This window comes from Alexandromys fortis, unplaced genomic scaffold (genome assembly GCF_014885135.2).
Source record: "Alexandromys fortis isolate MF-2015 unplaced genomic scaffold, M_Fortis_MF-2015_v1.1 scaffold_149, whole genome shotgun sequence".
Classification (NCBI taxonomy): domain Eukaryota; kingdom Metazoa; phylum Chordata; class Mammalia; order Rodentia; family Cricetidae; genus Alexandromys; species Alexandromys fortis.
In genome coordinates this window covers 6733-30534 of record NW_026068025.1, presented here as the reverse complement: position 1 = coordinate 30534, position 23802 = coordinate 6733, and the positions used below count along the sequence as shown (strand labels likewise).

The 23802-nt window shown below is 41.0% G+C and overlaps 2 protein-coding genes across 2 annotated transcripts in view; both read right to left on the bottom strand.

The window, feature by feature from the left end:
* LOC126514711 (olfactory receptor 1019-like) overlaps positions 1–897 on the bottom strand; it is a 3437-nt gene extending 2540 nt beyond the window's left edge. The window contains exon 1 of the mRNA XM_050163806.1: positions 85–897. Within this exon, the coding sequence (XP_050019763.1) occupies positions 85–897 (813 nt within the window). The remainder of the gene's footprint in view (positions 1–84) is intronic.
* Positions 898–9689: 8792 nt separating this feature from the next.
* Positions 9690–10616, bottom strand: LOC126514713 (olfactory receptor 1019-like). The gene has a single exon (XM_050163807.1). It carries the CDS (start codon positions 10614–10616, stop codon positions 9690–9692), a length of 927 nt encoding a protein of 308 aa, XP_050019764.1.
* Between the last annotated feature and the right edge of the window lie 13186 nt (positions 10617–23802).

Below are 23802 nucleotides of genomic sequence, written 5' to 3'. Positions count from 1 at the left end.
CAGAGCAAACTTCATATCTTTGTTCCTCAGACAATAGACCACTGGATTCAAAGACGGAGTGAGGACAGAGTAGAAAATAGATGCCAGGCGACCCTGGGTCGGGGAGTACCGAGAGGCGGGCCTCAGGTACACGAAGCCTCCAGTTCCATAGAGCAGGACGACTGTGGTCAGGTGAGAGGAGCAGGTGGAAAAGGCCTTCCACCTGCCGTCCACTGAGGGGATGCGGACAACTGTGGACACGATGCCCACATAGGAGAGGACCGTGAGGGCAAAGGCGCTCATGATGATGCAGCTGCTCACAGCGAAGCCCACCTCCTCATTGTGGTGGTAATCAGTGCAGGACAGCCTCATGACTGGAGGGATGTCACAGAAGAAGTGTTCAACAACATTGGGTCCACAGTAGGGGAGGGAGAAGGTGTTGAAAGTGTGGAAGGCTGAGTAGATGGCTCCACTCACCCAAGCAGTGACTACCAGCTCAACGCGACATTTGTGGCTCATGATGGTTCCATAGAGCAGTGGTCTGAGGATGGCCAGGTACCGGTCATAAGCCATGGCTGTGAGCAGGAAGCATTCAGTAGCACACAGTGTGACAAACATGTAAAGCTGTGCTACACAGTCGAGATAGGAGATGAGCCCCGAGCCTGTGAAGGACATAACCACTGCCTTGGGGATGGTGGCTGAAGTGTAACACATGTCCAGGAAAGATAAATTCTTCAGGAAGAAGTACATGGGGGAGTGGAGCCTTCTGTCTCTCACCACAGCTGCGATGATGGAGATGTTCCCCAGGAACCCAAATGTATAGACAAGCAAGAAAAATGGGATGACCACCAATCCCAGATGCGGGGTATCTGAGAAGCCCACGAGGAGGAAGTGAGCCACTCTTGTGTGATTGGACATGTCTGCTCGAATTGTGTTCAGATGCAGGGGCCACACACAGCTAGGGAGGGGACAGCAAGAGGAGGCAGGCTCAGACGTGTGTATGCAGCTCCATGTTGTCTACAGAGTTACGGCTTCCATCAGAAAACTATCACCACGAAGCAGCTTATCTAAATGGTATTTCAAAAACTCAGGAGGAGGAGAAGGAAGAGAAAAGGAATGGGAAGTAGAAGAGGGAGGGAGGAAATAGAGAAAAGGAGAGAGAGGGCATACCTGCCAGGGGTCTATAGCTCTTAAATTCTCCTTGGCATCAAGTGGGAAGTAGTCCCAGGTTTTAACTTTCTTTTTATTGGAGCAAATCAAGTCCTAAACATTTCAATGTTGTTTAAATGGTCAGTATTTTTTAAATTTTATTCTCATAAATATAACACATTTTCTTCTTGATAGTCTATAAATTTTGTGAATCTCCTCATTTTTATTCTATTGCTTTTTCTTTCTATTGTTTTTTAACACTCCTACATACATATTTTTTACTAGTAAATATATTATTAATTTTACTGTAGAGACTTTTTTTTTAAATCAAAAAATCATTTTAATAACACGGTTGGGCAAATGTCGTCTGGTGAGGAACACATGTAATGCGAAACACCTGAGTTCTATGTTTCTGTAAATCCTTGTTCCTAGAAACCACGATTTTGTTTATTTTCCTCCTGCTTTTTTCTTTTACTCTGTGGTGTGTGATGCAGCAACAAGCTGCACTCTTTCTATGTCTGTAGAGATGCTCAATGTCTGACGATGAGCCCTCAGAGGACTTTAGTGATGGGACAAGCCAAAGCAAGCTTCTATGGTCTCCTTCAGACATGAGCCTGGATACTTGCTCTGTGGCAGGGCTCTCTGTGTTCTCAGCTGTGAGTGAGGTCACGTGTGTGGACACACATAAACCCCCAACACTCACTGACTTTGAATGTGTAGCCTGCTGGTTAGGTTTTAAAGAATGTTATTTCTATGGAAGCATCTTTTTTTCTCTGAACCCCCCCACCCCCCCTTTTTTTTTTTTTTGGTTCATCAGCAGCTCCAGAGAAGACATTTGCACAGGTGCTGGCAAGGGGAGCCAAGGTTCCCACTTTTGTCACATATTCCCAACCCTCTTGACTGCACTACTATTTGGCTGAGAACCTGCAAAAAACCTCCATGCCAGCGTGGGGGAAGAATGCAGGCATGGGGCCCAGTGAAGGCACTGGCGGCAGCCTGGGTGCTGGACTAGATTCTGGGAGCTGGAGGAGCAGTGTAGGGATTTCCCTTTGTAAAGGCAAATGTGCACAGTGCTTGGGAAAGGGCAAAGTTTGTAGAAAGCACAGTGCACGGGTGCTCGGGTGGAACAGAAGTGGCTTTGGTCTCACCTGTAATTCCTGATCTAGCTCACCAGCTATGTCCCATCAAATGGAAGGAGAAATCCTTGAAGGAGCTGGGTGTGGATGAGTGTAGAGGTTTTGGTTACTGGGACTGGAGAGAGGGCTCAGCAATCAAGGACAGTGGCTGTTCTTCCACAGGATCCAAGTTCAATTCCCAGCACCCACAAGGCATTTCACAACTCTCTGTAACTCCAGTTTGCTAGGATCTGACACCCTCATACAGATATGCATGCAGACAATATTACAATGTTAAATAAATAAATAAATCTTTAAAAAACAAGCTAAATTTTCTTATGTTTTATAAAATCCACAAAATATAAGCAATATAATTATTTTTTTCTAGAGACAGAGCTGAGAAAGAGTCTGCTCCTGTGGAAGAGGATTAACTTCGGGTGGAACTGACCCTGAGAGGTCAGCAAGCTCCAGCCAGAAAGACTCTACGTTTACTGGTCAGGTGACTGTGATTGTCACTTGACTTAGGCATGGTCACGGTGGCTGTGGGCCAGGTGCTCCCCCCTTCACTCCCTCCCATCTTTCCAGTCACTTCTCCCTAATTCAGCATGATAAACCCTGGCACAAGGTATTACCTCTGGTTTTAGAAGAAATCAATTCTAGATCCTGGCTGGTTTGTCTGCCTAATCTGATGTGACTAGGATGTGGATTTTGCTAGAAAGTGGTTTTAAATTTGAGATATTCGCTAATGTCATTTGTGAAAATGAGGGGACATTTACAACATCTTTCTTTAGCCTTGGGGAAACTTGTACCTTATAAACTTTACTTTGAAATACTGTTCCTCTATGAATGCCCTTGTTAGTGTAGAAAACATTAAATACCAACATAACTGTAACAATTTCTTAGCATTATACCTTTACATTGTAAGTCTCCCTCATTTGTCTACAAATGACCCAAACAGGCAGTTTCTGTCTCTGTAAATCATGTTTAATATTCAAAGTGTAACTTGGGTAGGAACCTAAAGCAACTTACTGATAAAGTGTGTAAGGAAGTGCTGTGATATTACTAACCTGTATAAACTGTGGAGGATTTCTGTTTTGAACTGTTCTCCTTATTTGCACCAGCCAAAATGGTTACTGTCTATTATTAAAAGAATTTTCCTTTATTAGTCTCTAAGTGCATGGAGTGATTTCTCACTTAACGCCATAACAGCAGCAGAATTGTCTTTCTATCCCTGTCTTATTGAAGTAATATGATGTCCAGGCTCATCTTCCTTGCTGACAGAGGAAGGACTTACCTCTTTCCTATAGACCATGAACCCTGTGTGGATTTTACCACTTTTAATCCATTCCTGCACTGGTGGGCACTTTGGTTGTTTCTGTTGCTCAACTACTTCCAGGAGTGCTTCAGCAGACACATTAATGCAAACATCTCTGCAATGTATAGATTTAAATCCCTTTGGGTACATACTCAGAGTGGGTGTGCTAGACTCTGGGATTATTCTCTTCCTAGTTTCCTGACCATTCCACAATCAGTTTTTTTTTGTATCTATTAAGAAGGTTAGGTGATGAATAATTATTAGCTTAACTTATATTACAGTGTCTCAGACACTGAAATATCACATAAAACCATTAAATTATCACTAGTCAAAACTGAATATGGCCTGTGATTCACAGGGTATGGGAGATGGAGGCAGGAGAATCAGAATTCTAGGAGAGTTTTAGTGGAACCCGGGATACATGAGGGCCTTTTTAAAAATGTTTAAGTACACCAAGAAAAATATATTGGGTACATAATTCAGTTCAGAATAAATAATGCAGTTGGCCATACTGTGTCTTCAAGGAGGAAGAGAGAAATGAATGCTTGTACTCAGTCCACTCTCTCCTTCTTATGAAGTCCAGGGTCCCTGCCCACATGGTTCTGCTACACACATCAGTTCATCCATGCCAGACAATCCCTTGTAGAGATTCTCAGAGGCTAGCCTTAGTGTGAGCAATCCCTAATAGGTATGCCTTGAAGTTATATCTTCTAGGTGGTTCTAGACCTGATCAAATTGGCAAGTGAGATTAAATATCTTAGTAGTTCTTTAGCAGGAGAAGTGGGGACCTGCCCTTTCTCTCAGTTGATGGAGTTGAGTCATGACACCTGACATGAACTGAGGACAAACATCCCCTGCTATGTTTTCTATTGCAGCCTCAGTCCCTAGCGCACAGGGGCCTGAATTTCCTGAGTCAACTTAGTTATTCAGATCTCAGGTGTGTTCAGATCCTGCTTTTCCCAAGATTAGTTGATTAATTGAATTTAGATACAGTTTAAAAGGCAGATTTTTGATTGTGTGTATTATTTTCAATTTTTATGAGTTTGTAACTTTATTTCCTAGACACTGTATGAGAAGGACCAGCTTAGACTCAGACCAAAAATTTAGAGACAATGAAGTACAACACTGGATACAGAGCCAGTCCTTGTTCACTCAGATGCTGCTCTGCATTCCCTCCTTAGTGGGCATCTCTGTAGATCTGGAAGCTGCCATCTCCCACTCCAGTGATGTAACTGGCTTCCTTGAATTCCGCGGGCATCAGAGGAAGCAACTCATGATTCTTGCAAATTTAGACAGCTGATACATGTGAATATAGTTAAGAAGATGTTTTTAAGTCAAGGTTATTAGTTAGTTGGCCTTGAATTCACTCTCTGATCACAAAGATCCTGAACTTGCAATGCCCCCCTGTCTCTTACTCTGAAGTAGCTGGACTGTTAGTCTGGTTACATCAGGCCTTTTTCTTACGATAATTGAAGAACTTTAGAAACCGTAATTTACAACAGTTTCTCTCCTAGTAGATAAACAAGCCTCATAAGCAAAACCACATATTCTGTCTTGTGCCCAGTTGATAATATATTAAAAACCAGTGGTGAAATCATACTCAGAGTAGTTGTGATACACAAATGCTGAGCTTTTTTCTCAAAAAATTCTGTAATTTATAGACCTTCAATTTTCCTAAATGAAGAGCAAGTTGGAGACACATGGTGAGGACATCTCTTGCAATTATTCACAAAAGATATTATTTTTCAATTTCATTCATCTCGGTCAGCTCTTACCTGGAGGAATGATGCTCACTTTCTGTGTCCAAAGGTCATCAAGTGATGAAATGGACAGAAGGAGTGTCTCAGGTGGTAACTCTGCTGTTCTGGCAAGGGATTGCTGGAGGTGTGGATGCATGAAGCTGTCTGATTTCATTGTGTGTCTAAATATTTTAACGTGATTCACCTTCCAGGTCATCTGGGAACAGAGACAGTATGCTCTGTCTGGGGAACGTGCTCTAGGAATACGTTTGGTCTGTCAGGTACATTGACTAAGATTTCTCAGGGTCCCTATGGGTCATCTTAGGGATATCTTAAAAAGCATTTCCTGGGGCTACAAGAAAATGTCAGTTGGTATAAGTAAATTACGGTTTTATTTTTCAGAAATCTCAGACTTGACACCCAATGAGACAGATATTTTAAGACAAAAATATCTCTATTTTATTCAGTCCTCAAATATGAAATTAAGAAATATGAACTCACCATTTTCCTTGTCCAAGTTCTTAGGGTATGTAGGAGCATCAACCAACTCCACTGTGCTCTTGTATCTGCTGCTGTGATCTGTGATAGTAAACATGTGATTCCCCCAAAGCCTTGTCTTGCCTTCCACACATTTATGGATGAGGTCCTTAAAATGGTAGGCTTGTTATTGCATGCCATAAGTGACCCTTTGAAGCTTACAACTAATTTTTTATTTGTCAAATACAACAGGATTTATCATTTTTAAAAATACATCTAGATTGGTGGACAGAAAACCAAACCCGGCACTAATGGGGCTGGGCAGAGGGATTATGAACCTGAGACCATTCTGGACTATGATACACAGTCCTGTCTAAAGGCAAACAAAGGAAAATAAATGTGTATGTGTGTGTGTGTGTGTGTGTGTGTGTGTGCATGCGCACACGAGTGCATGTGTGCTTATGTGTGTCTTGTATACCTACACTATTGGTGTTTCCTCTACAATGTCTGCTCTGGTACAGTTTGTTTCCTGAGATTTGCCAAGGACCTTTGGAACACATAAATACAAAAGGACACAGATGCAAATCTGATGTCTAAAGGCCTATTCAATATTGCTGTATGATGAAGTTCATGTAACCAACTCTGGACATGCTAAACATGAGCATCAACTTGGGTGTCCTTCATATTCCCCCATCACCGTATCTCCACAGATGGCTGGAGGCAATCTATTTTGAACAGGTGCCCATGTTTGCCAATATGCTCTGACTCACATTTGTATCTGGCTTCTTTGACTTACACTTGGCATGTGAGATTCATGCATGTTGTTGTCCATATTTTTTCCTAGGTTGTTTCTTCTTTGATTTTCCTTTTATTTTTACTATTTTATTTTACTTTTTATTAATCCTTCTTGTTTTAATTGTTTGTATAGGGATATACTATACATTTTTTCCCTCACTCCCCTTCCCTTGTCCTCTCTGTCCTCCACTATTCTAGACGCTCCCAATTTACTCAGGAGATCTTGTCTTTTTTCCCCTTCCTAAGTGGACCCATGTATCTTTCTCTTAGGGTCCTCTTTGTTACCTAGATTCTCTGGGAATGTGGCCTGTAGGCTGGTTGTCCTTTGCTTTAACTCCAATATTTACTTATGAGTGAGTACATATTTTATTTGTCTTTCTGGGTCTGGGTTACCTCACTCAGAATGGCTTTTTCTAGTTCTGTCAATTTGCCTGCAAATTTCAAGATGTCATTGCTCTTTTACCGCCGAGTAGTACTCCATTGTGTAAATGTACCACGTTTTCTTTATCCATTCTTTAGTTGAAGGGCATCTAGATTGTTTCTAGGTTCTGGGTATTACGAATACTGTTTCTACGAACATAGTGAGCAATTTTCCTTTGTTGTGAGTGTGTATTCTTTGTGTATATGCCCAAAAGTGGTAATGCTTTGTATTTAGGTAGACTGATTCCTAACTTCCTGAGCCATGCTGGTTTCCAAAGTGGCTCCACAAGTTTGCACTCCCACCATCAGTGGAGGAGTTCTCCCCTTATTCCACATCCTCTCCAGCATAAGCTGTCATCAGTGTTTTTGATCTTGGTCATTCTGACAGGTGTAAGGTGCTATCTCAGAGTTGTTGTGATTTGCATTTCTCTGATGACTAAAGATGTTGAACATTTCCTTAACGTTTTTTCAGGCATTTGAGATCCCTTTGTTGAGAGTTCTCTGTTTAGATCGGTACCCCACCGTTTTATTCATTATTTGGTCTTTTGATGTATAGTTTCTTGAGTTCTTTGCATTATTTGGAGATCAGTCCTTTGTCAGATGTGGGGATTAGTGAAGATCTTTTCTGCTTCTGTAGGCTGCCATTTATCTTGTTGACTGTGTCCTTTGCTTTACAGAAGCTTCTCAGTTTCAGGAGGTCAGATTTTTTTAATTATTGCTTTCAGTGTCTGTGCTATTAGCATTATATTTAGGAAGTGGCCTTCTGTGCCAATGTGTTCAAGGATATTTTCCTCTTTTCTTCTATGAGGTTTAGAGTGTTTGCTTTTATGTTGAGGTCTTTGATCCATTTAGACTTGTGTTTTGTGCATGGTGATAGATACATATCTATTTTCATTCTTCTGAATGTTTACATTCAGTTATGATAGCACTATTTGTTGAGGATGCTTTCCTTTTTCCATTTTTTAAATTTTTATTGAGCTTTACGGTTTTTTTTCTGCTCCTTTCCCTACATCTCTTCTTCCCTTTAACCCTCTCTCAAGGTCCCTATTTTCCCAGTTCACTCAGGAGATCTTTTCTTTTTCTACTTCCCATGTTGATTAGATCTATGTATATCTCTCTTAGGATTTACATTGTTATCTAGATTCTCTGGTATTATGACCTGTGGTTTTCTTTGCTTTATGTTTAAAATGCACTTATGAGCGAGTACATGTGATAATTGTCTTGCTGGGTCTGGGTTACGTCACTCAACATGATGTTTTCTAGCTCCATCCATTTGCCTGAAAAATTCAAGATGTTGTTATTTCTTTCTGCTGTGTAGTACTTTATTGTATAAATGTACCACATTTTCTTTATCCATTCTTTGTTTGAGGGGCATTTAGGTTTTTTCCAGGTTCTGGCTATGACAAGCAATGCTGCTATGGACATAGTTGAGCACATGTTTTTGGCAAGATTGAGCATCCTTTGGATATATATCCCAAAGTGGTATTACTAGGTCTTGAAGAAGGTTGTTTTCTAATTTTCTGATAAATCACCACACTGACATCCAAAGGGGCTGTACCAGGGTACATTCCCACCAGAAATGCAGGGGTTTCCCCTTTACCCCATAAGCTCTCCTGTATAAGTTGTCATCAGTGTTTTTGATCTTGGCCATTCTTACAGGTGTAAGATGGAATCTCAGAATTGTTTTGATTTATATTTCTCTGATGACTAAGGATGTTGAATATTTACTTAAGTGTCTTTCAGGCATTTTAGATTCCTCTGTTGAGAGTTCTCTGTTTAGGCCTGTACTCCATTTTTTTTGTTGGATTATTTGTTCTTTTGATGACCAATTTCTTAAATTTTTTGTATATTTTGGAGATCAGACCTCTGTCTGATGTGAGGTTAGTGAAGATCTTTTCCTATTCTGTAGGTTGTTATTTTGGCTTGCTGACCATGTTCTTTGATTTCACAATGAAGTAGAGGGAGAGATACAGATACACACACACACACACACACACACACACACACACACACGTATATACAGAAATACAGGGAGAGAATGTCTATTCCATGTGGGGACTTCAGAGTCACTCAAAATGGTACTCCTGAGTTCTCCCAGAGCCTGGGAAGAGTGAGTCAAACAGCCCTGCTGGCTGGCCATTTCCTTGTGTATAAATTCAGGTTCTGCAAACAGAGATGGGAACAAGACTGAAAGATCTGTCTAGGTCATCCTGTAGTAGAAGACTGGACAGTCGGAAAGCAGGTCAGCACAGGGTTGAACACCAACACCAAAAAGCTTCTTCAGATGAATATAGGACAGATGTCTCTGATGGCAGACACAATTTTTTGTGTATATTTATTTCTGTCTCAATAATCTATCTACTTATATATTTTCACTTGATTTTAGCCATTCAGTTTGTTATTTCTTTGAAGATTCTGAGACACAATCTTCCACATTTTTTAAATGCTACTATTTATGTGTATATCTGTGTGTAGATAGCACACATGGGTCTGGATGCCTCTGGAGACCAGAAGAGGGTCTAGAATCCACTGGAGTTGAAAGTTCACCGCAGGGACTGTGATGGTCTCCTGCAGCCTGTACACCCGGCTTTGTCACTAGGCGTCAAGTGTCACAGGAAGGGAAGGGGTGTGATGTGTATGGGGGTGAAACTCTTGGCTCCAGTTTCACCATGACAACCACACACTGTAGTCTTGGAGGACTCAGTATTTTCTTCTGTAATAAAGTTTCTGCAGAGCAAACTTCATATCTTTGTTCCTCAGACAATAGACCACTGGATTCAAAGACGGAGTGAGGACAGAGTAGAAAATAGATGCCAGGCGACCCTGGGTTGGGGAGTACCGAGAGGCGGGCCTCAGGTACATGAAGCTTCCAGTTCCATAAAACAAGACAACTGTGGTCAGGTGAGAGGAGCAAGTGGAAAAGGCCTTCCACCTGCCGTCCACTGAGGGGATGCGGACAACTGTGGACACGATGCCCACATAGGAGAGGACCGTGAGGGCGAAGGAGCTCATGACGATGCAGCTGCTCACCGCAAAGCCCACCTCCTCATTGAGATGGTAGTCAGTGCAGGACAGCCTCATGACTGGAGGGATGTCACAGAAGAAGTGTTCAACAACATTGGGTCCACAGTAGGGGAGGGAGAAGGTGTTGAAAGTGTGGAAGGCTGAGTAGATGGCCCCACTCACCCAAGCAGTGACCACCAGCTCAACGCGACATTTGTGGCTCATGATGGTTCCATAGAGCAGTGGTCTGAGGATGGCCAGGAACCGGTCATAAGCCATGGCTGTGAGCAGGAAGCATTCAGTAGCAGAGAGCGTGATAAATACGTAAAGCTGTGCTACACACTCGAGATAGGAGATGAGCCCCGAGCCTGTGAAGGACATAACCACTGCCTTGGGGATGGTGGCTGAAGTGTAGCACATGTCCAGGAAAGATAAATTCTTCAGGAAGAAGTACATGGGGGAATGGAGCCTCCTGTCTCTCACCACAGCTGCGATGATGGAGATGTTCCCCAGGAGGCCGAATGTGTAGACAAGCAAGAAAAACGGGATTACCACCAATCTCAGCTGTGGGGCATCTGAGAAGCCCATGATGATGAAATGAGTCACTCTTGTGTGATTGGACATGTCTGCTCGAATTGTGTTCAGATGCAGGGGCCACACACAGCTAAGGGAGAGGACAGCAAGAGGAGGCAGGCTCAGATCTGTGTATGCAGCTCCATGTTGTCTACAGAGTCATGGCTTCCATCAGAAAGCTAACACCGCGAAGCTGCTTATCTAAACGGCATTTCAAAGAACTCAGAAGGAAGAGAGAGAAAGGAAAAGACGGAGGGAGAGATACAGGACGGGGAGAGGGCACACCTGCCAAATTTCTATTGCTGTTAAATTCTCCCTGTATTCAATTGGGAAGCAGTCCCGGGTGTTTGCTTTCTATGTAATGAAGCAAATAATTTCATAACCATTTCAATATTGTTTTAAAAGATAGAGTTTTTAGTTTTACTCTCATTATTAACACATTTCCATCTTAATAGCCTATAGATTTTCTGAAACTCCTCTTTTTCTTTCTGTTGCTGATTTACCTCTCCAACACACATATACCTTCTTTACTAGTAATTTTTTTATTAATCATCCTTTAAAAATTTTTTTATTAATTTTTTAAGATTCATTTTTTTAATTAAAAAATCATTCTATGAACAGTGTTGGACCAATGTCCTACGTTGGGGAACACATATAATATGAAACGCTTGAGTTCTAGGTTTGTGTTAATCCCTCTTCCTAGAGACCTTGATTTTATTTATTATTCCTTCTGCTCTTTTATTTTCAACTCTATGGGTGTGTGACACAGGAACATGCTGCACTCTTTCTCTGCCTGTAGAGAAGGTCAGTGCCTGACTATGAGCCCTCAGTGGACATTAGTGAATTGGCAAATCAAAGCAAGCATCTGTGGTCTCCCTCAGACATCAGCCTCAGTCCAGACTCTGCCTCTGAGAAACCCTGCCAAACGATGATGCCCTCCCCAGAAATGCTCAAGACCATTCCCACATGGTATTTAAATTTACCCTAGAGAACAAACATGTGGTTTGTGGTCTTCCTTCCCCATCTCCTCTCTGAGGTGCTGGAAGGCCACCCGGGGAAAGCTGGCATCCATTAAACCTGGGCTTTTTCTAATTTTGTTTGATTTGGTCTGATTCGAATTATTGTGTCTGTGGAGAGGTTTATCGGGGTGAAGAAACTTTTCACCATGGAAGTATCTTTTGCTCTGAGCTCTTTTCCTGGCTCATCAGCAGCTCCAGAGAAGACATCTGCCACAGGTGCCGAACAGGAGGAGCGCCGAGGCTCCCATTTCATCATGTATTTCCATCCCTCCTGACTGCACGACTATTTGCCTGAGGACCGCTGTGGCGAGTCCACAAGACTATACAGCAAATGTACAGCTGACAGATCAGCAGGCAAATTTACAAAAAATATAATATTGTGAAGAACCCGTTTTTCAGAGCTGCGGGAACACCTGTCTTTGGGATAAGTCACTGTTAATTCTGTAGAAACCTCGTGAAATCACAACATTTCTCCTCTCTGTGTTATCCCAGCAGTGCAAAGCTGACTGTTCCTGTAGCGTAACCGGATACCGCCCTCCACACCCTGAAACCATGGTTCTCATACTCATTTTCACTCAGTCAAACCATTATTCTCATAGCCAAAATCTACAGAAACTAGTCACCCACAAGTATCTTTACTGACAGGATTCATCAACAAGGAAGGAGCCGATATGTCTGCTCCAAAAGCAGACTTAGGAAAGTGTAACCTATTGGCCCTTTGCTCTAACCTAAGAAGGTATTAATATTCTGTATTTATCCTTCACCTTGGTTTCAATTAATATGAGGTCATAGTCCAGGAAACTGTTTTTACCTTTACCCCTAGAGATACAGAAAAAAGGTTTGAGTTGCTTAGTCAGACTCAGAGAAATTAATTCTCACTTGGGTACTGTCAGGCACCCTGCTGGAGTCAAAAGCAAAGTCCCCAAGAGATTCCTTTGAACTCAACCAGACCCTCACTATAACTACCAATGCTATGTTCCCTATACTGCCTGGGAGCTTCCCAGCCCAGCTCCCTCTGAGATGTAAGGCGCCTCCTTGTCAGAGCCACCTGTTTTTCGTGACTCTGAAATTACATGCTTGATCCTATTGTTACCACCTATGGAGTCACTAACTTTTCTGTATGCCTATATGAACTCAAAGCTTTGGGGAGAATGGCCCTTTTTACCCTTCTTCCCCATTTCCCTTTTACCCATCTTCACTTTTCCCCCGTCTTCCCTTCCTTCCCCCCACCCGTCTTCCTTTCCATCCCCCAAGGAATAAAGAAACCAGCAGAAGGAACCTGCTCCAGTCAGTCAGTTTGTTCTGCCCCTCAGATCCTTTTTCCACTGCCATAGAGGATCTTAGCTGAACCCTGTGGGGTGCTGAGGCTGGTACTCAAGGCCACCCTGATAGACCTCCCCCAGACCTCCATGTGAGCTGGGAGGGAGCAATGCAGGCATGGGGGCCAATGACGGTACCGGCTATAGCCTGGGTGTTGGACTAGATTCTGGGCAGCTGCAGGAGCAGTGTGAGGATTTCCCTTAGGAAAGGCAAATGTGCCCAGGGCTTGGGAAAGGGCAAAGACTGCAGAAAGCACAACTGCTGGTTTACACTGAGTGGGACAGAAGTGGCTTTGGTCGTAGCTGGAATTCCTGGAATAGCTTATCAGCTATGTCCCATCGAATGGAAGGAGACATACTTGAAGGGGCTGGGTGTGGAGGAGTGGGTGTAGAGCTCCTGATAAGAGCCCCACTTTTTCTGGGACTGGAGAGGTGACTCAGAAGTTAAGAGCACTGGATGTTCTTCTAAATAATTGGGTTCAGTTTCCAGCTCCAACATGGCAGTTCACAATTGTCTGTAACTCCAGTTTCAGAGCATCTGATACCCTCATACAAGCATGCAGGCAAAACCACAATGTACATTAAAGAAATAAATATTCTAAAAAACTGTGTTTTCTGCAGTTTTGTAAAATCCACAGAAATACAAGCATTATAAGTATATTTCTAGAAGTCAGAGGTGAGAAAGAGTCTTCTCCTGTGGAAGAGGATTAACCTTGGGTGGCACTGACCCTGAGGGGTCAGCAGGCTGCAGCCAGAAAGACTCTAGGTTCACTGGTGTGGTGACTGTGATTATCACCTTGACTGAGGCAAGGTAGTGGAGGCTGTGGGCCAGGTGTTGCCTCCTCTTTCACTCCCTCTCATCTTTCCAGTCGTCCCTTCCTAAATCGGCATGAAAAACCCTGGCACAAGATAACTACTTATGGTTTTGAAGAAACCCAAAGCAGATCCTGACTAGTTCGTCTGGCTGAAGGACTGATAGAATCTGATGGGATATGGATTTTGAAAGAAAATGACATTAAAGTTAAAGATATTTGCTAATGTCATTTGTAAAAATGAGAGGACATTTACAACATTTGTTTTTGGGATTGTGGAAATATGTAACTTACAAGTTTTGAAATACTTCCTCTAAGAATGCCCTTGTCAATGTAACAAACATTAAATACCAACATAACTGGGACTATTTTTTAACATTATTTCTTTACATTGTAAGTCTCCCTCATTTGTCTACAAATTACCCAAACTAGGAGTTTTTGTCTCTATAAATCATGTTTAATATTCAAAGTGTAACTTGAATATGAAACTAAAAGCAACTTACTGATAAAGGTGTGTGTAAGTAAGTGATGTGTTTTTAAACGTAAAGCAAAGAAAACCAGCCTTTTTTTTTTGTCTAAGAATTTGTCTAAGTTCACAATCCCAGAGAACTTAGACAACAATGAGGACACTGAGACTTACATAGATCTAATCTACATGGGAAGTAGAAAAAGACAAGATCTCCTGAGTAAATTAGGAACATGGGGATCTTGGGGGAGGGTTGAAGAGGAGAGGAGAGAGGTAGGGAGGGGAGCAGAGAAAAATGTAGAGCTCAATAAAAATTAAAAAAAAGAAAAAAAGAAAGTGCTGTGATATTACTAACATGTATAAACTGGGGAGGATTTCTGTTTTGAACTGTTCTCCTTATTTGCACCAGCCAGAGTGGTTACTGTCTATTATTAAAAAAATTTTTCCTTTATTAGTCTCTAAGTGCATGGAGTGATTTCTCACTGAAAGCCGTAACAACAGCAGAATTGTCTTTCTGTCCCTGTCTTATTGAAGTAGTATGATGTCCAGGCTCATCTTTCTTGTTTACAGAGAAAGGACTTACCTCTTTCCTATAGCCCGTGTCCCCTGTATGGATGTCATCACTTTTTAATCCATTTCTGCACTGGTGGGCACTTTGGTTGTTTTTGTTGCTCAACTACTTCCAGGAGTGCTTCAGCAGACACAGCAATGCAAACATCTCTGCAGAGTATGGATTTAAATCCCTTTGGGTACGTACTCAGAGTTGGGTGTGCTATACCCTGGGGCCATTCTCTTCCTAGCTTTCAGCCTTTTTGTAAGTGGTAAGAAAGTGAGGTGATGAATGAATTAACTTATTCTCTGGTGCTCAGGCACTGAAATATCACACAAAACCTATTAAGTTATCACTAGCCAAAAGCTGAATAAGGCTTGTAATCACAGGGTTTGGGTGACGGCAGCAGGAGAATCAGAATTTAAGATAATTCTTGGTTGTCTAGAGAGTTTGAATGTAACTTGGGATACGTGAGGGCCTATTTAAAAAAATGTTTAAGTACACCAAGAAAAATATATTGGCTACATAATTCAGTTCAGAACAAATGATACAGTTGATTATATTGTGTCTTCCGTGAGGAGGAGAGAAATGAATGCTTGTACTCAGCCTGCTTTCTCCTTTTATACTGTCCAGGGTCCCTGCCCACATGGTTCTCCTTCACACATCAGTTCATCCAAGCAAGACAATCCCTCATAGACATTCTCCGAGGCTAGACTTAGTGTGAGCAACCCCTCCTAGGTATGCCTTGAAGTTTCTGGGTTGTTCTAGAGCTGATTAAGTTGGCCTGTGTGATTAAATATCTTAGTAGTTCTTTAGCAGGAGAAGTGGAGACCTGCCTTTTCTCTCAGTTGATGGAGTTGAGTCATGACACCTGACATGAACTGGGGATAAACACCCCCTGCGATGTTTCCTATTGCAGCCTTAGTTTCTAGCTCACCGGGGCCTGAATTTTCAGTCAACTTCATCCTTCAGGTCTCTGGTGAGTTCGGATCCTGCTTTCCCTCAAATGGACTCATTAATTGAATTTATGATTCCTGCCAACTCAGACAGCCAACCATGTGAATGGTTTTAAGTCAAGGCTATTAGTTAGTTGGCCTTGAATTACTCCCTGGTCAAGAAGGCCTTGAATTTTCACTGTCCCTGCCTCTACCTCTGAGGTAGCTGTGCTGATAGTCTTCTTCCATCAGGACATTGCCAATATTCCGAGTTGTGCTGAAGATACGTGAACAACTTTAGAAGCAGTAATTATAGCAGGTGCTGTCCTAATATGTAAACAAGCCTGATAAGCAAAACCACATATTCTGTCTTATGCCCAGTTGATGATATACTAAGAACAAGCGGTGAAATCATATTCAGAGTAGTTGTGATATAAAGATACTCAGCTTTTTCATAAAAATTTTTCTCTAGTTTATAGACCTACAATTTTCCTAAAAGGAGAGCAAGTTGATGGATTTACAATGAGCATATCACTTGCAATTAAGCAGAGAGGGTTTTTTTTTATTCATTTTGTTTTACCTAATCAGCTCTTACCAGGTGAAATGATGCTCACTTCCTGTGTCCAAAGGTCACCAAGTGATGGAATGGGCATTAGGACTGTCTCAGGTGGTAAAACACTTGTCCTGGTAAGGAACTGCTGAAGGTGTAGATGCATGGAGCTGTCTGGTTGCATTTGTATGTCTTAAATATTTTGAAGTGATTCAACTTCCAGTTCATATGGGAAAGAAGATAGTTTGATTTGAGATGTCTGGGGAGCTTGCTCTGGGAATACATTTGGTTCCTGTCTGGTACCATTGACTGAGACTTTTCAGGGTCCCTGTGGGTTATCTTAGAGCAATTAAAAAAAATTTCTTGGGGCTGCATGAAAATGCCAGATGGTATAAAAATACTGTGGTTTGATTTTTCAGAAATCTCAGACTTGAGGCCCCATGAGACAGATTTTTAAGTCAAAAATTATTTGTATTCTATTCAGGCCACAAATATGAAATTATGAAATATGAACTCACCATTTTCCTTGTCCAAGTTCATAGGGTATGTAGGAGCATCAACCAACTCCACTGCACTCTTATATCTGCTGCTATGATCTGTGACAGTAAACATGTGATTCCCCCAAAGCCTTGTCTTGCCTTCCAGACATTCATGGATGATGTCCTTAAAATGGTAGGCTTGTTATTGCATGCCATAAATGACCTTTGGAAGCTTACCACTAATTTTTTTATCTGTAATATACAACAGGATTTATTATTCTTTTAAATACATCTAGATTGGTTGACAGAAAACCAAGCCCAGCACTGATGGGGCTGGGGAGGAGGACTATGAACCTGAGGCCATCCTGGGCTAAGATACACAGTCTTGTCTAAAGGCAAACAAAGCAAAGTAAGTGTGAGTATGTGTGTGTGTGTGTGTGTGTGTGTGTGTGTGTGTGTGAGTGTGTGTGTGTGTGTGCGCACATGCGTGCCTGTGTGTGTCTTATATACCTACACTATTGGTGTTTCTTCTACAATATCTGCTCTGGTACAGTTTGTTTCCTGAGATTTGCCAAGGTCCTTGTGGAAACATAAATACAAAAGAAAACAGATGCAAATCTGATGTCTAAAGTTCTATTCGATATTGCCCAGGTCTCCCTCCTGTCTGGCTTGATTTCACCTACTGAGCAGTTCCTCCCCCCAAATTCTGCTGCAGCAGATCTACCCCTTTGGTGGGCCTGCCACATGTTGACTTAAATAGACCTATAACTGCTAAAGAAATAGAAACTGTCGTCAAAAGTCTCCCAACCAAAAATAGCTCAGGACTAGATGGTTTCAGTGCAGAATTCTACAAGATTTTCAAAGAACTAATACCAATACTTCTCAAATTGTTCCACACAATTGAAACAGAAGGAACATTGTCAAACTCTTTTTATGAGGCTTGGCTACAATTTCCCTGATATCCAAACCACAGAAAGACGTTACTAAGAAAGAAAATTACAGACCAATCTCACTCATGAACATTGATGCAAAAATAATCAATAAAATACTGGCAATCCAAATTCAAGAACATATCAGAGAAATCATCCATCATGATCAATTTGGCTTCACCCCAGAGATAGTTCAACATAGAAAAATCTGTAAATGTAATTTACTATATAAACAAACTGAAAAAAGACACATGGATTATCACATTAGATGCTAAAAAAAACCCTTTGACAAAACACAAGATTCCTTCTTGATAAAGGTCTTGTAGAGAGCTGGGATACAAGGAACATATCTAAACATGATAAAGGCAATATATAACAACAGCCAACATCAAACTGAATGGAGAGCAACTCAAAGTGATCTGACTGAACTTAGGAACAAGACATGGTTATGCAATCTCTCCATAGTTATTCAATATAATGCTTGAGGTCCTATCCAGAGCAATAAGACAACTAAAGGAGATCAAGGGGATACAAATTGGAAAAGAATCAAACTCTCACCATTAGCTGATGATATGATAGTTTACATTAAGTGACCCCGAAAATTCTGTCAAGGAACTTCTACAAATCATGAATACCTTCAGTAATGTAGTGGAATACAGGATTAACTCAAGAAAATCAGTTGCCCTTCTATACACATATGATAATTGAGCTGAAAAAGAAATCAGAGAAACATCACCCTTCACAATAGCCACAAATAACATAAAATATCTTGGAGTAACTCTAACCAAACAAGTGAAAGGCCTATATGACAAGAACTTTAAATATTTGAAGTTTTAATAATAAATAAATAAAGAAATTGAAGAATACACCAGAAAAGGGAAAGTTCCCCCATGCTCTTGGGTAAGTAGAATTAGCTCAGTAAAAACGACAGTCTTACCAAAAGCTATCTACAGATTCAATGCAATGCCCATCACAATCCTAGCAAAATTCTTCACAGACCTTGAAAGAATAATGCTCAACTTCATATGGAAAAGCAAAAATCCAGGAGAGCCAAAATAATCCTATACAATAAATGAACTTCTGGAGGCATCACAATCCCTGACTTCAAACTTTATTACAGAGCTACAGTACTGAAAACAGCCTGGTATTGGCATTAGAACAGACAAGAGGATCAATGGAACTGAATAGAAGACCCGGATATCAATCCACACGTCTTCAAACACCTGATTTTTGACAAAGAAGCAAAAAAATATCAAATAGAGCTCTTCCTCCACCACATTTCAGACAGCCGTTAGCTCCTGTCTCACTCACTGTAAACATTTTAAAATGTGTTTATTTTTATCATATGGCATTGGTGTCTTGCCCGCGTCTATGAGTTTGTGAGCGTGTCAGATACTGTAGTTACAGACAGTTATGAGCTGCCATGTGGGTGATAGAAATTGAACTCGGGACCTCTGGAAGAGCAGCAAGTGCTCTTAACCACTGAGACATCTCCTCAAACTCTTATTGTAAGGGATTTTTTAATTTGATTTTTTCTCTTGGAATACTTTAAAAAGATAGGAATAAAAATACAAACCTTTAAAAAAATATCAAATAGAAAAAAGAAAGCATATTTAACAAATGGTGCCATTATAGCTGGATAGCTACATGTAGAAGAATGAAAATAGACCCATATCTATTGCCATGCACAAAACTCAAGTCCAAATGGATCAAAGACCTCAACATAAACCCAACCATACTGAACCTCATTGAAGAGAAAGTGGGAATTCCACTTGAATGCATTGGCACAGGAGACCATTTCCTAATATAACTCCAGCAGCACAAAAAACTGAGAGAAACAACTAATAAATGGGACATCCTGAAATTGAGAAGCTTCTATAAAGCAAAGGACATGGTCAATAAAACAAAATGGCAGCCTACAGAATGGAAAAAGATCTTCACCGACTCCACATTGGACAGAAGGGTGATCTTCAAAATATACTGAGAACTCAAGATTCTTGACATCAAAAGAACAAATATTTCAATAAGAAAATGGAATCCAGACCTAAACAGAGAACTCTCAACAGATGAATCTAAAATGACTTAAAGACACATAAAGAAACACTAAACATCCTTAGCCATCAAAGAAATGCAAGTCAAAACAACTCTGAGATTTTATTTTATACCTGTAAGAATGACCAAGATCAAAAACACTGATGACAATTTATGCTGGAGAGTATGTAGAGTAAGGGGAACACTCCTCCCTTGTTGGTGGGAGTGCAAACTTGTACAGCTACCTGAGCTCACCAGAAACAGTCATTTCCTTCCAATTAATTCATGTCTTTCTGTTCTAGTCTTATCCAGTCTCTTGCTGGAGTACAGCTCTGATGCTGTAGACCTGAGGGGTCTCACTAGATGCAACCCTGTTCCTGATTCATTGAACACTGTGGAATAATCAGCATTCATTGCTCATGTCCCTGTTTCCCCCAAAGACCATACAACTTAATTTTTAAGGGATGCAATAAAATTACGGGAATATGATAAATGAATTTAGTGTAAGATTTTTTAAACATTTGGGCTTGAAAACAAGACTTCGTGATTGAATTTAACCACAAACTCAACATCTGGGATTTCCATTTTTAATCCTTTTTCTCAAGCACTGCCTTGTATCTCTGTGGTGGTGAATTTGCTGCTACAGAACAAATCATTTGTCTGGATTGTTTGTCTGGATGTGGTCTCTGCATTGGATTCGCCTGAAGGTGGCTAATACCAGCAGCTAAGGCATGAAGAATTTTGACTTTTGAATTGACTTCATTGCCTGCTCTTCCAAAGGTACTGAGTTCAAGTCCCAGCAACCACATGGTGGCTTACAACCATCTGTAATGAGGTCTGGTGCCCTCTTCTGGCCTGCAGGCATACACGCAGACAGAATATTGTATACATAATAAATAAAAAAAGAAAAAAAAAGAATTGACTTCATTATAGCCATATTTCTTCATGTGTTTTCACAGACATTGATTTTGAGCAGGCAAAATCAATGTGAAAATTCTAAATAAACTCAGCCAAGTCACTAGCTGATGTACACACTCCCTTCTGGAAGATCTAAAAATGTTTTGACTTTACTGTGCAACCCCAGCGCTGGAATCCCGTAGGTGGTTTTCCTATAGACACAAGCATGTGTGCCCCGTGCTCCACGCATAGTCAAAGCACCATGTAAGACAGTGATGAAGCGAGGGAACACGCAGAGCCATTAGTGGCTGAACTAATGAGGGGAGGCTCTGGAATGGAGAAAAACTTTTCGTAACTGAACTATTTGGACGATAGTCATGGGACTCATTAGGCTAACGAGATGACAGTCTCCTGGAACTGGTTTTCAGAGTCCCTTGGTGAGACTTGTGACTTACACTGTAGCCACACTTCTGACAAAAGTTGGGATCTTTGGGGAAATTAAGACACTAAAGAGTGAGTGTCACCCTGGGACTGAAAAATATGTGTCCCAGAGCTTCTCTAGGAGCAATGTGCCAAGAAAGAAGTGGCCCCAGTGACCTGCTGTCTGTGATAGGCTAGAGCTAGAATAAGCCGGTAGAACTCTGCAACTTCAGCTAGGTGACTCTGCTTGCCTTGCCGTCAGTCACCCTAATCACCTAACACAGAGTTAAAAGAGTAGAACTTTTGCTTTAGAAGAATGAATTTGATTGGAAAAAAATCTCTCCTTTAAGACCTGAACAGGCAATATGTTCTGTGCATTGTTCCTCTGCATAGACTTTGCTGCTGGCATTGGTCATTAACCGTGTACTAAAGGGACTATAACCTCATTTTTTCAAGCCTCCTCTCAACACATCCTCTGCCCTTATCCTTAACTGGCTACCATGACAGTTCTGTGCTGAAAGTGGGCAGGGGGCAGAAAACCTTCATTAAACACTTAACTTTGGCAATTATATACAAATCAGATCTTAAAAACACAATTTCTTGGCTACTTACCACAAAAAACAGGAAGTAAACTAAATAAGCCTGACTTGTGTTTTAAGACTTTTGTGTCAAGGATATCTATAGATACAGCAAAGAGTGAAAACATCAAAACTAAGGTACTTGGAAATGAGAAAGTAGAGAATAAGACACAAGCTTGTTAGAGCCCAAAAGAAGCCAAAGGACTAAGTGGTTTACATGAAGAGAAGAGAGTTAAGCATTTAAGGAAGAACTAAAAATATTTTAAGATTTAAAAAACAAAACAAAAAAGAGAGAGGATACCAGAAATTATACTACTATCAAGAGATAAGCTTCAGGTTTCTCAGGCATTGGTTTGGTGTGTCTACATATTACATCTTTCAGGAAGCTGTGTTTGGGTAAAAACAGGATCTCTGAGTAGCGAGTTATCAGTGATCCTTGGTATTTCTGGAAGATCCTAGGAATCCTTCTGTGTTTTGTTTATCATAAGCCTTTTAAAAGGCCTGTCTTTGACCAGCTTTGCCCACTTTAGAATTAAGAAGAGGTCACTGCCCATAAACCTGCTCAATCTAGGGAAGCTGTTTTGGGTTAGATGACCTGAACTGACTTTCTCTTTCAGAATGGTTTTCAACTATTTTAAAATGAGTTTGCCTATATGGGGAAGAAGCCCCATGCAATATATATTTTTTGAATTAGCCTTTATTATAACATTGTATAGATGAATGAGATTTACTGATATTTTCACATATGTATCTGTCATGAATTGGTCAAGTCTCTACGTCCCTCTACTACCCTTGATTCCTCTGCCACTCCCTTAACATCCTCTCTAGTCCGTGAAAGACCCTCTGAACTGATTTCTGTTCCCTTCTACTCCACACTTCCCCTTCTAGCAATCAGTACTTTACTGTGTATTTCTGTAAGATTGTCTTATTCTTTTCTATAAGTATGTGGGAATTTGTGGCATTTGTCTGGCTGTGTCCAGCTTGTTTTGTTCAAGTGTGTTCTGGAAACTTCAGAGGCCCTTAGTTTGACCTGTAAAACAATGAGACCTATGTTTTGTATGTTCAACAAAAATTATCAGTTATTAAATGTGACAAATCAAAAGCTGTTAGGGAAAATGGGTGAATACTCCTGACTTCAGGTTTTTTAATGGATTCCTAAATACGACACAGGACAAGCTGAGTTGCAGGATATTAAAAAGGCAGGTTCCAGTCTATTATACTCTTGAAGTATATAAAAGAGGATGGTAACTAGATTAAATGATTTATCAAGTAGCCCAAGTAGCTGGAGAAAAGATTCACAGAGCATACATTTGATAATGCTCTGGAGTCTGAATATATAAAGATATTTCTCAACACCATAATAAAAGCCCTACAGTTTGATATGGGTGGGGATTTGGTATCAGCAGAATAGGAAGCCTCACATGGTCCTAGATCTCACATAATGGTCCATTCATCAGTTCTCAGACCCAGACCTTCTGTGAGACAAGTCCCATGGAACCTCACAAAACATACTGGCCCAGTGCTCACCCCATGCGATGCCACACAACTTGGAGGAAGCACATAGACTCAGCTTCTCCCTACAGAGAGGATGACAGGGGTGTATCTGGTTCTAATGTTGCTGCCTTTGTGGGGACTTTCTGGATTGGAATACACTCATGATGGGTCTGAAGGGCACTATGACCAAAAAAACTGTATGTTATGCCCAGATCCAGTGGGCAGAAATTAGGTAGCACACTATGAAGAACTTCATGGCTAAACTGGCAATTTTTCTTATTAGTAAGTGGGCTCTGAGAGTTCAGAATGAACCCCTTAGTTCCCAGAACATAGCTGGAGAGGTCAGGAAGTGTGTGAAGAAAGGTTGATTACTGAATTTTCAGATGTTTGAGTCCCAAATAAGATCACAAGAAATATGAAGAGACACTGTGAAACTCTGGAAGATTCATTTTGATATTCACAATCCAACATGAAAGAGGCAGTAGATGCTCTGCTTGCCAGCATAGCTGGCATACGATGCTCTTAATGAGACCAGCAAGAAGGCTCTGCAGATAAAGGTACCTGCAACACAAACTTGATGACCTCATTTTGTTCCCCAGAGCCCACATAAATGTGGAAGGAGAAAACTGACTCCACAAATACATGTCATGCATACATAATAATAACAAAATTAAAAGAAGCAAAGTTTAAGATGTCCAAATGATTCAATAACAGCAGGAATAATAAGCACAAGGAAAACTTGATCAGAGACACATCCA

What these genes read in the sequence shown, in the direction of transcription:
- LOC126514713 (XM_050163807.1), bottom strand. Translation starts at nt 10,616, where the DNA reads ATGTCCAATCACACAAGAGTGACTCATTTCATCATCATGGGCTTCTCA.